The 16190-nt window shown below is 39.5% G+C and overlaps 1 protein-coding gene across 3 annotated transcripts in view; it reads right to left on the minus strand.

The window, feature by feature from the left end:
• DOCK11 (dedicator of cytokinesis 11) overlaps nt 1-16190 on the minus strand; it is a 193231-nt gene that overhangs the window by 102748 nt on the left and 74293 nt on the right. For all 3 annotated transcript variants that reach the window (XM_074391711.1, XM_074391712.1, XM_003931062.4), the window contains exons 10-14: nt 15360-15443; nt 10449-10589; nt 8922-9134; nt 3398-3520; nt 1861-1943 (exon numbers count right to left, since the gene is read on the minus strand). In XM_074391711.1, the coding sequence (XP_074247812.1) occupies nt 1861-1943; nt 3398-3520; nt 8922-9134; nt 10449-10589; nt 15360-15443 (644 nt within the window). The remainder of the gene's footprint in view (nt 1-1860; nt 1944-3397; nt 3521-8921; nt 9135-10448; nt 10590-15359; nt 15444-16190) is intronic.

A 16190-nucleotide genomic window follows, 5' to 3' on the forward strand; every position in this document is an offset into this window, starting at 1 on the left:
GGCGTGCAGGGTCATGATCTTGGCTCACTGCAACCTTTGCTTCCTGGGTTCAAGCAATTCTCCTGCCTCAGCCTCCAGAGTAGCTTGGATTACAGGTGCCTGCCACCATGCCCAGCTAATTTTTATATTTTTAGTAGAGACAGGGTTTCATCATGTTGGCCACGCTGGTCTTGAACACCTGATCTCGTGATCTGCCCGCCTTGGCCTCCCAAAGTGCTGGGATTACAGGTGTGAACCACCATGCCCAGCCAATAACTATTAACAATAATAATAGAAGCAGCAGTGATGGACTTTTCAGGCTGGAATATTAAAAATATGCTGACAATTCATGCCTGTAATCCCAGCACTTTGGGAGGCCGTGGTGGATGGATCACAAGGTCAGGAGTTCAAGACCAGTCTGGCCAAGGTAATGAAACCCCATGTCTACTAAAAATACAAAAATTAGCAGGGCATGGTGGTGGGTACCTATAATTCCAGCTACTTAGGAGGCTGAGGCAGAGAATTGCTTGAACCCAGGAGGCAGAGGTTGCAGTGAGCCAAGATTGCACCACTGCACTCTAGTCTGGGCAACGGAGTGAGAATCTGTCTCAAAAAAAAAAAAAAATGCTGATATTACAAGCCACACTTCACCTTCTATAATACCTTCATATACCAGCCTCTACTACTGTTTGCAATTCATCTGTCCCTAGCTATCATTTTTTTAAACATCATCTTGAAAGTCTGCAAAACAAGGACAATAGCGATTTTTCATGTACCCACATAATGCTTTGAGACTTTGCCCAAAATGATTATAAATAGTGACAAATAAAAGAGTTAATTAACTTAGAATCTCCTACCCTTATGCTACTCCCTAGCACCCACTAAACATAATTGATTAAATTATTCTGAACATGGTGCCCTTTCCCCAGAAGCTCCAGTAAGCTGCACAGGCTGTACCACAAACAAGCCAATGAACCTGTACTTGAAAAAGGGCATAAACAAGAAACTTGTTTTAAGTCATCCCTGCATAAACTTACAAAATTTGGATAAAATAATGCAACCCACCATCAGACAGGAAATATAGTTAACACATGCTGGCAGAACTTGACATCAGGAAGAAAATCTACTAATTACACACTCACATTTAATGACTTCATTATTTGCCTCTGAATTTTTGGTTTGTTTTCCAGAAATATTCTATGATAGATTTTGAAAGCATAAACAAAGCCAATTCTGAAATAGGGGCATACTGTATATAACTCACTATAATTTCTGCTTTTCTGAAAAAAATTCCATCACTAGCAAATCAACTCTGCTTTTAAATGCAGTAAAATTAAGTGGTGTCAGTCAGAGCAGTAACCCAAGCCAAAGAAAACTTCCCTAAAGCAAGACAGATGAAAAAAAATGAGAGGGTCTTTGATACACAGCAAAGTTTAAGAGAAAGCATTCTTGGCAGGGCATGGTGGCTCACGCCTGTAATCCCAGCACTTTGGGAGGCCGAGGTGGGTAGATCACCTGAGGTCAGGAGTTTGAGACTAGCCTAACATGGGGAAATCCTGTCTCTACTAAAAATACGAAAATTAGCCAGGTGTGGTTGTGTATGTCTGTAATCCTAGCTACTCAGGTGGCTGAGGCAGGAGAATTGCTTGAACCTGGGAGGCAGAGGCTGCCATGAGCCAAGATCATGCCATTGCACTCCAGCCTGGGCAACAAGAGTGAAACTCTTTGTGTCAAAAAAAAATTTTGTTTTTAAGAATTCTTACATCCCAAGTGTCCAAGATATAACTGGTCTGCCAGAAACACACTGTTGAAGGTTGGTAAGGATAACGGCCCTTAATATATGAACGCAAGTGAACGGGTCAGGATTATATTTGTACAGACCTGGCAGCCCAAGCGAAGGGCATTCTGTATTGTCCAAGGCGGCTACACACTTGTTTAGCTGTCCTGTGCACCTTCTGGGCTGTCTAAGATCAGAAATAAGAAGATAGGCTCATATTTGTTAAAACTGCCATGGGCCCACCCAGAAAAATAATTTCCCCAACTTACCATTATAAAACATCAAAAGTCTCGGAAAAAAAAAATACAGAAATAGCCACAAGCAGAACAACATGCACCAGCCAGCCATTTTGCAAGAATGAAGTACTTCATAAAGGCTTTGTGTTTTCTCATTAACAGAGCTTTTTTCATTTATAGCACAAGACAGACGAAATAATATAGGGCTCATTTTGCACCAAAGACCTCTACTGGAAAAATGTTTAGTGGTTTTAACATGTACTTCCTTTCACATAGCAGGCAAATGCTCATCATTCTTGGGAGAAGTTTTTCTGGATACAGCTGCCCTTTCTACTCCCAAGATAAGGAACAAGTCACCAGGAGTCAATGCAATTAGCCGAAGTGTGGGCAGGAGCTGCTGTTTGCACAGGCACTGAGAGATGACAAGGAGATAAACTGCCTATGGAGTCTCAACAGACTGCTGGCTGGATGCTTATCCCTAGGGATACAGAGAGCTGGAGGCTTTTATCTATATTGTTGAGACATTTTTCCTCCACAAATTAGTCCCATCACATCAGCAACTTCCACTTAATAAACAGTATTTGGGTACACAACAAAAATGCCATGTACAACAGATTGATGCTTCATAAATACGCAGGAGCTGGAGTGGTACTAATGAACTCAACTGTGAACCCTTTTCCTCCCAGGGTCTCAGATTTTTCATTTATAAGAGGAGATGATGAGATTAGAGCAATGATTTCCAAACATTTGAATTTCATAATTTTACAACTTGCCAGAAATGTGGATGATGATATAGGGTTACCAACTTTTAATACTACCACTTAAGGACATTCAACAAAACAATTTTTAAATCCCTGCCATTTAATACGCCAACATTTCATGAAAGAAAGATATGCATAACCTTTAAAAAGTAGGAAGGGCAAAGATCTCAGAATAAAGGGCAGCCCTTTGAATTAAATACATTTAGCTTCATGAAATGTTCACTGTCTTTCTTTTCTCATTTCATCACAGACAGGAGTAAATCTGGGTATGAACTGACATTTGGGAACTATAGGACTGGATCATCTTTAATCTCCCAGCTCTGACATTCATTCTAAGGCTTTATATAGGACTGTAAGAAAAAGAACAGCTATTGTCAAAGATATGGTGTCAATTAGCGATGTTGCCTAAAAGCTTTTGGCTCTTATTTTGATAAGCAAGGAGAAATCAGATTATCACATTATCAGAACATCAATGACAATAGGAAAATATGCCACGTTCAAGTTTTAGAACACATACACAGTATACAATGTTTTCAGAATATATAGCATGTGCAAAGAATTTTTTTCCCCTTAGAGGGCCATTGACAATGTCATTTAAAATACCAGAAAAGGTGAAATGTTGACAAACGATCTTTATAAATTACCTTTACTGGATCAGAATTTTTGATGTAGGGTTCTGCACAGTGTGTAATGTTTCCCTGTAGTACCTTTTCGATTCTCGCAACTAGAAAAATTTCAGGATGTGGATTTGTCACTGAGAAAATTCCCTGGAAAAAAAGTACTTCATTAGACTCATGTAACCTTGTACATATGGTCGTTTATGGTTAATGATTGTCAGTAAAGAATGTTGATATTCAACAAAGGATTGTGTCCAGGACCCTAGAAATAGGTAGGATTTCCTTTCATACAGTTTTCAAAGCTTCCAATATTCCTTTCCAAATGGATTTTATATTTTGTCAACAACCTCACATCTGTTAGTGCCCAAGTACAGGTATCACTATTACTGCTTTGCCTCTTTGGTTTGACTGCATATGTAAGGTGAGTTCTTAGACCTAATTTAACACAATGTACATTGTTTGGCTTAATCGGCATGTGCTAAAATAGTGTACGTTTCTCAAGGAGAACTAGATATACATTTTTAAATGCAGCTGCATGTAACTCAAGAGCAATTCATATTTAACTAATATTTCTTTCCACTAAGAAGGAAAAAGAAACTTTACTGCTCTAATATAGAAAAACTAAATCGTCTTCTAGAAGACATTCCTTTGTTGCAGTTCAAGAGCTCTGGTGCTTCCAATGCAAAGGTAGGAGACAGAGGATCCAAAATTCATTTTGCCCCCATACACTTTATTTAAATGTACTAATGTAGATGCAACCAAAGTTATGTTTTTCTTTGAATGCATGTGGAACAGCCATGTCACCTACTGTCCAGTTTGACTCCTTCCAAATATAATATCCTCTATGTACCATGTTAGTTGGTTATGCCTGTGGGTTAAAGAAGCATCACTAATGAATTTAAGTGGAAAAATCTATCGCTGAGTCTCTACCAAAATTTTGTTTTTTACTTGGTATATTACCAATTTTGTTAATATAGTGATTTTCAGTTTCCAGTGCATTTCAGACACATTATCTCATTTGTTCCAGATAGAACCCTTGGAGGTAGACAGAGCAGAATAGAAAATTGAGTGTAAGAGGCTAAAAATTCCCCCAAGGTCAAACAGCTTATAAAGATCCTGGGTAATGACTGGTTCAGCTCTGAATTCCCAAGCAGCAAGCATGGAAAAAAGTGGTTCAAAATAGCTTGTCAAATTTCTTGGGTCCCAGCTCCAACATTAATGGGTTTAAGCAAATCACATTCTTTGTAAGTCTCAGGTTTCTCATCTGTGAAATGGACACGATGATAGTGACAGTGATTTCATACATTTCTTGTATGGATTAATTGAAGTAATGCACATCAGGTACCTTGTTATTACCCAGGTGGCCCACCAAAGTATCTCAAGGTCACAGAACCTGGCTTCTGGTACTGCTGGGAACATGCTGTTTGAGCTGTGAAGCTGACCAGGTTGGCAGACTGCCCGAGCTACCCCTGCAGAAGGTATGCTGAGGAATGTGCCTTGAGTGCAGTGTTACTCTAACTGGCATTTAACCATGCTAGATGTTTTTCATGCTTTATCTCATTCAGTCTTCATAAAAACTCTGAAATGTAGGCATTACTATATACACCAGGCATCCCCAAACTACGGCCCGTGGGCCACATGCGGCCCCCTGAGGCCATTTATCCGCCCCCCACGCCGCACTTCAGGAAGGGGCACCTCTTTCATTGATGGTCAGTGAGAGGAGCACAGTATGTGGCAGCCCTCCAACTGTCTGAGGGACAGTGAACTGGCCCCCTGTGTAAAAAGTTTGGGGACGCCTGATATACGTATTCTATAGATTAAGAAATGGAGGGTTGGGTGCAGTGGCTCATGCCTGTAATCCCAGCACTTTGGGAGGCTGAGGTGGGTGGATCATGAGGTCAGGAGATGGAGACCATCCTGGCTCACACAGTGGAACCCCATCTCTACTAAAAAGACAAAATAATTAGCTGGGTGTGGTGGCACATGATTGCAGTCCTAGCTACTTGGGAGGCTGAGGCTGGAGAAATGCTTGCTTGAACCCAGGAGGCAGAGGTTGCAGTGAGCCGAGATCGCACCACTGTACTCCAGCCTGGGTGACGGAGCCAGACTCTGTCTCAAAAAAAAAAAAAAAAAAAAAAAAAAAAAAAAAAAGAAAGAAAGAAAGAAAGAAAAAGAAATGGAGACACACACAGAGGGGTTTGTGCAGTAAGCGGGTGAAGAACATTGCAGTCCAGGCTTCCAGATTACACAGCCCACGCTATATCCCCTCTCAGCCCTGAGGCCCATACAACCAACATCTTATATGATAAGGCCAGATTAGAATAGTAACAATGCTGGGCATGGTGGCTCCTGCCTGTAAACTGATCACTTTGGGAGGCTGAGGTGGGAGAACTGCTTGAGCCCAGGAGTTAGAGAACAGTAATGCTGATTATTGCTATAGCTAACATTTACTGAGCACTTACTGTTTCCCATTCTCAGTACTTTAGGCATTTCCCAACACTAATGCCAGCAATGACGATTATAATTTTAAGATATTTGACAATTGATAAAAGCTTGCTGTTTTCACTTGTTTATCTGAGATCACTGTTACTGCTACTTCTCCTAGCTACTACATTGCACTGAGCAAACCGAGTGTGCCCATCACAGTGTTGCGTGTTTTCTCAGAACCACATACCTTGTTTGTGCCTCCCCACAGCCCTTGGACACAGGTACTGTCACTACCTCCACTTGCAGATGAAGATGCTGAGGCACAGAGATGTCCATTTTCTAACTGACCAGGGATTCCAATGCTAGGGAACACTCTTTGAAGTTGTTTTACCTTTTGTCCCATCAGCTTCTGGCCCTCTGCCTGCCCCCAGAATGCAGAAGGTGGCCAGAGAGAGCCCAGAAATCCCACACGGGCTGGAAGTCTGGCCCTTTAAGACAAGGTCTCTGGCCCAGTCCTTGTTTCTCACCAAGGGGCATGAATATGCCTCCCCACCCTAGGGAGACTCTGACCCACTTTGCTGGCCCCTCCCTCTAGAGAATGGACCAGTTCCTCTCCCCCAGCCACCAGTACTTACAAAGCTCCCAGGGTACGGGCAGGGCATGTGCTAGTGTTATAATATTTCAGCATTTAATTACATTCTGTCTAATATTCTTAGTCAGGTTATTTCAAACAGACCTAGATTCAAATCCTCCATCACCACTACTAGCTATGTCATGGTGAGCAGCTTACTTAACCTCCCTGAGCTTCAGTTTCCCCATCTGTCAAACAGTAGTAATTATAGCATTTCACAAACTATTATGATTACATGAGACACTGACGGAATAATGTTGGCACACAGGAGATATTTTTAAAATGTTGATTTTCTTCTTATCCCAAATTACAAACTAGATGACATCTGAAATCATAATTTAAAATTCCTGCATTGAACCTACAGCTGAGTGGTATACACTGAAGTAACAGAGGAAATACATATTGACATAAAATGACTTATTTGATACTATGCAGGAAATTTTATTTGTTTATTTATTTGAGATGGAGTCTCGCTCAGTCACCCAGGCTGGAGTGGAGTGGCATGATCTTGGTTCACTGCAACCTCCGCCTCCCAGGTTCAGGTAATTCTCCTGCCTCTGCCTCCTGAGGCTGCACCATCACGTCCGGCTAATTTTTATATTTTTAGTAGAGACGGAGCTTTGCCATGTTGGTCAGGCTGGTCTCTAACTCCTGACCTCATGATCTGCCCACGTCAGCCTCCCAAAGTGCTGGGATTACAGGTGTCAGCCATTGTGCCCAGCCAGGAAATTTTAAATATGAAATTCAATAGCAGGTTCTCAAATATTTACAACACTGTACTTGCTCAATCCCTCTTTCAGAAGCATCCACTATCATTATGGAATATTCATAGAGGTGACAACTACAGTCTGAGTAACAAGCTAAGGGGCTATCAGGGATTAAGGGCTAACTTGAGGACAAGATACCAGAAATGCGCAGCCACAAAAGGACACTGACAGCCCATGTAAAGAAGTCTTTCCCGGCCGGGCACGGTGGTTCAAGCCTGTAGTCCCAGCACTTTGGGAGGCCGGGGCGGGTGGATCACGAAGTCAAGAGATCGAGACCATCCTGGTCAATATGGTGAAACCCCGTCTCTACTAAAAAATACAAAAAATCAGCTGGGCATGGTGGCGCGTGCCTGTAATCCCAGCTACTCAGGAGGCTGAGGCAGGAGAATTGCCTGAACCCAGGAGGCGGAGGTTGCAGTGAGCCGAGATCGTGCCATTGCACTCCAGCCTGGGTAACGAGCGAAACTCCGTCTCAAAAAAAAAAAAAAAAAAAAAGAAGTCTTTCCCAATGTTTGATCATCTATATCAATCAGCATAATCTTTGACCCTAAAAATCCCAATGCTTGGAATTTATTCCAAGGAGATAATTCAACAAATGAGCTAAGATGTGTGCACAACAGGTTCAATGTGGCATTATTTCTGATAGCAAATAATTAGAAATGTCTTAAGTAGCTAAATCAATGAAATGTCATGTTAGCCTTTAATATTGAATGTGACTGATCTATAGATATTGATATAGGATAAATATATTAAAAGAATACAGTAGGTATAAAACAGCATATGACATAATTTTTATAGGAGTATACATAATGTGTATATATTTCTATATACACAACAGAGATGTCTGAAAAGATGTTTACCAAAATGTTAAGTTATTGTCTTATGGTTGATGACTTACTTTTTTCTTTATACTTCTTATATTGTTTGAATTTTCTACATAAGAATGTAGTTATCATTGTAATCAGGGAAAAAAGGAATGGTATTTTTATTTAGGGAAAAATCAATCTCCTTATCGAACATGAGCAGCTTTGTTCACATGTCCCTTTCGACTTTAATTTTCTGCCATGCTCTCATTTCCTTTTAGCTGCAAAAGTCTAGCAAGCAGATGATCAATTCCACTCTGCTAACTTCTCATGGCCTCCAGTCTGGTCAGAGGTCAGAATTCCAAGGAATAGTTAAGCTCTTTCTGAAAGGGATTCTTTGCTCCAGATAGAACAGAAGAGTGTAGCATTACAGCTATGACATAAGCAGTTCCCACCCATTGCTTTTCAAGTAAAACTCCTTGTACAAAGAGCCCATATGCTCCATTCAAATGACCTACTCATAATGGACATAAAAATCATTATGGGGTGGGAGAGTTAATTTAGGGTCAATTTTTCTTAAAAACCGAAATTTTCAAGCACTTATTGCCTTACTCAGAAGTATATACATGAGTGTGGGTGCTGGTGTGTTTATGTGTGTCTGTATCAGCTTTCTATCTCACAAAATAATTCCCTCTCTCTCACATTATGGTCCCATTAAAAATGTTCCTTTGCTAACATGTTACTAGCATGTTCATTGGTTTCCATTTTTGCCCTCAAACTTCAGTCACCAGAAAAACATCTATTGACAGACCTTACATGAGAGAGAATGCCATGAAAACACTGGCCTGAAACCACGAAATAACACAAGAACATTTCTATTTCTTATTATGAATGTACTGGTAAGACTAAAGATCATTCGTTACCTGTTTTATGTAGCGTAACTGAGATTCAGCAATTCCATGAATGAAAGACTCGGGTGAAGAGCCTTTCGAGTTACCATCACTGGCCAGTTGGGCTGAAGAGCCCCATAGCATTTCACGGACAGATGGGGGATTCAGGTCAACATGAAAGTCTGCTGAAATCTTACAATTGTTCTTTACATCAAATAAGGCAAGATTGATAAAAAAGGGCTCAACCTGGGAATGAAAACAATTATATTTTAAAACTAAGACTTTGGCGAGGGGATGGTGGGGTGATTACAGTTCCTTTCTGAGTTCCACACTTAGCTAAAATTATATTATGGCCTATCTGCACAGAAGAAAGGGCATTCCAAAACAAAAGACTTCATCAAATTTAAACCTCTGTCAGGTGTAGATAATTTCACACACTATAAAGTTTACAAAAAAAAAATAGAAATCAAAAGCTACATTTATATAACACAAATTGTTCTATGAATAAAAATTAATTATCTACACATTTACTGAAACTACCTAAAAAATAATGCCAATATTATAGAGTAGAAATGAATCTACTCTTCTGTGATGTTCCAACTTACTCAACTATACATTTCATAAGAGCTAGTAACAGTCAACATCAAATTACTTGACAAAAGCTTTGCCCTATCAGCAATTTTGGAAGACATGATTCCTCTCTACAGATGGCATTTGAAAGATGGTCACAAAGAGAAATTTCACGCCAGATGGAATACAGATTAACCCTTTACACACAGGAAAGTCTGCTGTACTTTTCAGCTATTTTGTAAGAGAACCAATGATCACTGTTTTATTTTTAATAGACAAAACTAGAACCAAAAAATAAAGATGAACATACAAAACAGTCTCTTTGAAGGTTTTACATTTACAGTTCCAAGGATTTCTAAGCAACTCAAATGATCCATGACAGCTATCACTTAGAATTTTCTCTGTAGACCAAAATAAATTTAATGCTATAGAATAGTGACCGAGCCTAGCAGACTGCACAGCATCTGTATCCCAACATGGCTATGGTGATCCTTACTCATTTCTATGAACCAATTTCATAGAAGAAATCAAATTATCTAATAGAATTTACACATTTGATGATTTTCCAGGTTTGGGGGACATGCTCCTCTGGAACATCAAGAGCCTACTCTATCTGCTATTCTAAGTAGATAAGATTTTCATGAATTCTCAAAATGAGAACGTAGCCATATTTTGGCAAAAGAAAGAAATGCATAAAATTCTTCCATGTCTAATTTATCATATGTGGCACTGGAATCTTCACATAGTCAATTATTAATAGTTCTCAGTCATAAAAAGATTTTTTTATTGTAATAAAATGTATATATATATAATATATATATATATATATATATACACATATAAAACTTTTATTTTAGATTCAGGGTACATGAATAGGTTTGTTATATAGGTAAATTGCATGTCATGGAGGTTTGGTGCACAAATTATTTTGAGAAAGACATTTCTTTAATGCACTGATGCAAGTGGGGTAGAAGGAAAAGTCATACATACATTTGTGGGTGGTCCTTTTGCATTGTCTCCAATTTGGCCCAAGATATTGAAAGTTAAATCATGGCAATTTACCAGGAGACGTTTGTTGCACTTTTCTTCAAATGGCTTTATATCAGGTTCAATTCCTGAAAAGTCCAACCTCTACAAAACAGAGAGTATGAATCATTTTCAAAAACAGAAAGGATTCATATTAAAATAGATTTATGTTAATATACTAAAAATGGCAAAATCCAACTGTTCTCTGTCCATTCTTCATTTGAACTCTTTTTATGTTTTCATTTAACAAGCCTTTATAGACTTTTTACACTAAAGTTAAACAGTGATAGAGAAATCCTAGAGGAAGGTGATGAAACTCGGATCTAAGGCAATGAAAAAGTCACAAGTCTGTACTATGGCCTGCAAAGCCCTACATGACATGACTCCCTGTCTCTTCTCACCGCTCTGACCTCATCTCCTACCATGCTTGCCCTCCTCCCTCTTCCAGCCACACTGGCCTCCTTGGTTATTTTTATTTATTTATTTATTTTGAAACAGATTCTTGCTCTGTCACCAGGCTGGAGTGCTGTGGCATGTTGGCTCACTGCAACCTCCCCCTCCCCGGTTCAAGCTATTCCCCTGCCCCAGCCTCCTGAGTAGCTGGGACTACAGGCATGCACCGTCATGCCCGGCTAACTCTTGTATTTTAGTAGAGATGGAGTTTCACCATGTTGGCCAGGATGGTCTTGATCTCCTGACTTTGTCATCCACTTACCTCGGCCTCCCAAAGTGCTGGGCTTACAGGCATGAGCCACCATGCCCAGCCCTCCTTGATTATTTTGCCAGCACAACAAGGACCCTCCCACACCAGGACTTTTGCATTTGCTGTTCGGTCAGGAACCCTCTTCCCTCAGATAGCTACATGGCTTTCTTCCTCATTTCCGAGCCTCTGATCAATTGACACTTCTGCAGGGAGACCTTCCCTAACTCCCTATAGAAAACTGCATACTCCCGGCTGGGTGCAGTGGCTCACGCAGGAGGTAGAGGCGGGCGGACCACAAGTTCAAGAGATCGAGACCATCCTGGCCAACATGGTAAAACCCCATCTGTCTCTACTAAAAATACAAGAATTAGCTGGGCATGTTAGCATGTGCCTGTAGTCCCAGTTACTTGGGAGGCTGAGGGAAGAGGATTGCTTGAACCCAGGAGGCAGAGGTTGCAGTGAGCCAAGATCGTGCCATTGCACTACAACCTGGGAGACGGAGTGAGACTCTGTCTCAAAAACAAGGAAACAAAAAAACCAAAAATTGCACACTCCCTGACAGTCTATACTCCCTTTCTCTCATTTATCTTTCTAATATTACTTTTTATATGTGCTTATTCTATGTCTTCCCCATGCAATATATGTTCCAAAACAGTCAAAATTTGGTTTCCTTTATGAGCTGTGCAGGAGGCAAAACTGACAGGAATAGGTATGGGAAGCATCAAAACTAACATGGTAGGCTGAGGAGGGAAGATCACTTGAGGCCAGGAGTTCAAGACCAAGCTGGGAAAGACAGTGAGACCCTCATCTCTAGAAAAAATAAAAGCTAGCCAGGCATGGTGGTGTAGGTCTGTGGTCCTGGTTATTTGGGAGGCTGAGGCAGGAGGATGGCTTGAGCCCAAGAATTCAAGACTGCAGTGAGCTATGATGGTGCCACTGCACTCCAGCCTGGGTGACAGAGTGAGACCCTGTCTCAAAAAAAAAAAAAAAAAAAAAAAAAAAAAAAAAAAAAAAACATTAATACAGTGATCCCTAATTTGGGAGATTCAATAGATAATGATGTTATGAACTTAGTCGTGAAATACAAATGAATGACAGATTTTGAAGTACAGTGAGTAGAAATGGTGACTTCAGTATAGGATGTGTTGCATTTGAGGTAATGGCAGTAGGAAAAATAGGAGAGGCCTGAATTAGAGATCTGGATGTGGGAGTCAGCAGCATTTAGGTTGAAAGGCACAAAAGGCTGGAACCCCATGGACTACCTAAGTTTAAGTTCTGAACAGAGTTAAGAGGCATCTGCTTAGGAAATTGATCAACAATGAGCTCAGCTAACAGAGCTAGGCAATGGACCTGGGCTACCACAGAAATCAATTTTTGAAAATTATTGGTATTTTGAAATAAAAACACGAAAAAGATACTGGGTGTGAAGGAATTCCTTTCAGTAGGGGAGGAATCTGTCTTTTAAAGAAAACTCCTAGAATCTTCCTTCTGAGCTCACAAGGCTCAGACAATCTAAGTTCATCTGTTCATGCTCAATGTCTGAACAGACTTATATTCTATTCACAAAGGGGAAGAAAAGTGTGGATTGGGGGACAATTTACTATGTTTTCATTAAGGTCATAGACATTGTAGGCAGAAAATGACTGGGTGGATCTGAGCAGAATAACACTGTCAGTATGGAAAACTCAAGACAAGAAACAGAAAAATTTTTCTCAATTACCTAAGTAATTCAAGCCAAAACAGGTATTATGCCTGAAGAATATTGGATAATTATAGCTGTTCTAACTTAGCCTGTATGACTGACAAAAACCTCCTTAAAAGGATCCAACGTGTAAGATTTGTACCTGAAAGCATGACTTCTTCCCCTTTGAATCTATTTATCTTACAAAAGGAATGCGAATGTGTGGGACTAGACAGCTCCCTCTTGAATACCTATCTATCTGTGGAGCCAGGGGAGGCAAATCATTGCCATGGAGATCAATTTTAATTTCTACCCATTTATCTGCTCTCCTTTCTGTCTCACTCAGACAGTAAAATGTGAAGACAAACTGCACCAAACCACTCCAGTCTTCAAATCCTTTCCCTTCTAAGGACTGTGAGTGCAAATGTTGGGACATACGGCCTTCTTCAGCTCATAGTTTGGGCCATCCCCTTTAGTCAGCCAGTATTTCTTTATTCTCTAAGGTCATGTCTCTGAATAATGAACTATGGCCAAAAGAAAAGGTGAAATTACAGGATGGTGCCTCACCTAGAAAAGGTACTCAACAGATGCAACGTGGGTTTCTCCGGGGTGAGACTGCCTTCCATAACAAACATTACATTCAATTTCTTCTCCTTAAAGCTTCATTACAACTATCAATTTCGCTTACTATATAGTTCACTGATAAATAACTCAGACATAAAACCAGTTCAGTTTTATGACCACAAAAATGCTACACCACAAATTTGCAAAAATATTGGATTTAGTTTCAACCACAGTCAGTTGGCTCCTTTGTATACAATGAAAGAGCCTGTTATGTCCAACTAGAGCCCAATCATGGATTGGGGATCAAAGACTCAGACATGCTTGGAACAAGTAAATTTCTGAATGAATATCTTAGAACAAACATTCCTGAGGCCCATTATACTATTACTTTTTTACAAAAAAAAAAAAAAAAAAAATTCTCGCGACTTGCCCTAAAGCAATATTTAATTCCAATGGGGGGAAAAAGGGAAATGAAATTATTTTTAAAAATCTATTTTCTCCAAATAATCCCATTTCTCATGTGATATTTTCATTAAGGAAAGATGTTTGTATTACTTATAGCCTATATACTTTTTCCATTTTAAACTAAATTTTTAATTAGAAAACCATATGAAGCAAAAAGAAAAATCAACAATGGCTAATCTAAAGGCAGTGAGTTATCTCAATTGATTGTTCCGTCACTTACATACTGAACTCCTTGTACTCTTTCTCCCTCTTGTCACTACTGCACTTGACTACACTTAAATAAAGAGGCAAGGTGTGGTGGCTCATGCCTGTAATCCCAGCACTTTGGGAGGCCAAGGCAGGCAGATCACCTGAGGTCAGGAACTCGAGACCAGCCTGACCAACACAGTGAAACCCCATCTCTACTAAAAATACAAAATTAGCTAGGCGTGGTGGCACATGCCTGTAATCCCAGCTAGTCAGGAGGCTAAGGTATGAGAATTGCTTGAACCTAAGGAAGTGGATGGAGGTTGTAGTGAGCCAAGATCGCACCATTGGACTTTAGTCTGGGCAACAAGGGCAAAACTCTGTCTCAAAACAACAACAACAACAAAAAAAGAGAAAGAAAGAAAGAAAGAAGGAAAAAGAAAAATGACAACAACAAAATCAGACTTCCCCAAATTATTTCATATTTTCATGGAAAAAAAAACTGTAATGCACATTTTCCAATTTCAAATGAAAATCAAAGATTTTCATTCGAAATCTCATATAGAAAAAGGTAAAAGAAAGCCAAAAAATTTCATCTCCCTCAATTTCATTTTCTCAAAAACTATTTTCCATTAGGAAAAATATTTGTAATACTTATATACTTTAGACTTTTCCTACTTAAACAGATTAAAAACTGAATTAGAAAATGTCATAGAATTAAATATTAACTGCATATATCTTAGCACAAAACACATCTAACTCTGATGAAAGAGGTTAAAATACACATACGCATATAAACCTGCACCTTCCTGCACCACCCTCCATTTAAAGTGTGATTAAGCCAGACATAAAAATTATCCCAGTTCTACAGGCCTACATCAAATGTGAAAAATAAATGTCTCATATGACTCATATGTTCTTTATACTGCAGATATTTACTGCCACTCGATCACAATTGTATTTAATGGGCTAAAAGAACATTGTAACCATCTTGAAGGGTGCTTTAATTTATCTATTTTGAGAAGCAAGATGAAGTGAAAAGAATGTACGAAACTGAGAAATGCATATGTAATTCAGCCCCAAATTATCTGCAAATGTGATGGCCCTCTTGAGTGAAGAGTTCATTGTTAAGTTACCTGTTCAAAGTAAACAAGACAAATATAAAATAATCTATCCCCACTGGTCCAAAAAACCAGAGACTTCAACATTTCAAAGATGTTGTTTATGTGAATAAGCAACAATTCTAGAACTATTTAAAGAAGTATATCATTAATACCTGAACTTCTGAATCAAAAGAAAAGAGATTCTGTCTTCCATCTCCTCTACTGAGTTTGTTTAGTTGTTCAGTTTCTCTTCCATACTAAAATTTTAAAAAACATGTATGTTACTTCATTTCCTTGAAAACAGTGTGAAATACTATTTAAATGTATAGTTTATGTAAAACTATCAATCTGTCACAGCTTCAAAAATATACAATTCTCTATTTCCATGTACTTAAGATGGATAAAGAATACTTGCTTGGCTATGACCCATAGTAAGCTATATATCAGGTTCTTACACTTTCTATGTGCCTGTTTGCAACACCAAGATTATTATTCATCCTGTAGTCAGTACAAAACAGGAATGCAAGAGACTCTGAATGCAAAGGAGAAATAAACAAAAGAGAAATCACCATGGTTTTCATATCCATGGTGTTAGCTATGGAATATTATATGTAATTCTGATTCCATCACTTTGGGAAATACCTAGTGAGCTGCACAATCCAGGATGACAAAGATTGAAAGGGAATGCAACTAAACTCTATAAAATCATTTTATAAAATCCTAGATCAGGCTGGGCGCAGTGATTCATGCCTGTAATCCCAGCACTTTGGGAGGCCAAGGTGGGTGGATCACTCGAGGCCAGGAGTTTGAGACCAGCCTGGTCAAGAAGGTGAAACCCTGTCTCTACTAAAAATACAAAGATTAGCCAGGTATGGCAGCAGGCACCTGTAATCCTAGCTACTCGGAAGGCTGAGGTAGGAGAATCGCCCGAATTTGGGTGAGTGAGGTTGCAGTGAGCTAAGATCGTGCCAGTGTACTCCAGTGTACTCCAGCCTGGGCGACAG

This window comes from Saimiri boliviensis, chromosome X, assembly GCF_048565385.1.
Source record: "Saimiri boliviensis isolate mSaiBol1 chromosome X, mSaiBol1.pri, whole genome shotgun sequence".
NCBI classification, from domain to species: domain Eukaryota; kingdom Metazoa; phylum Chordata; class Mammalia; order Primates; family Cebidae; genus Saimiri; species Saimiri boliviensis.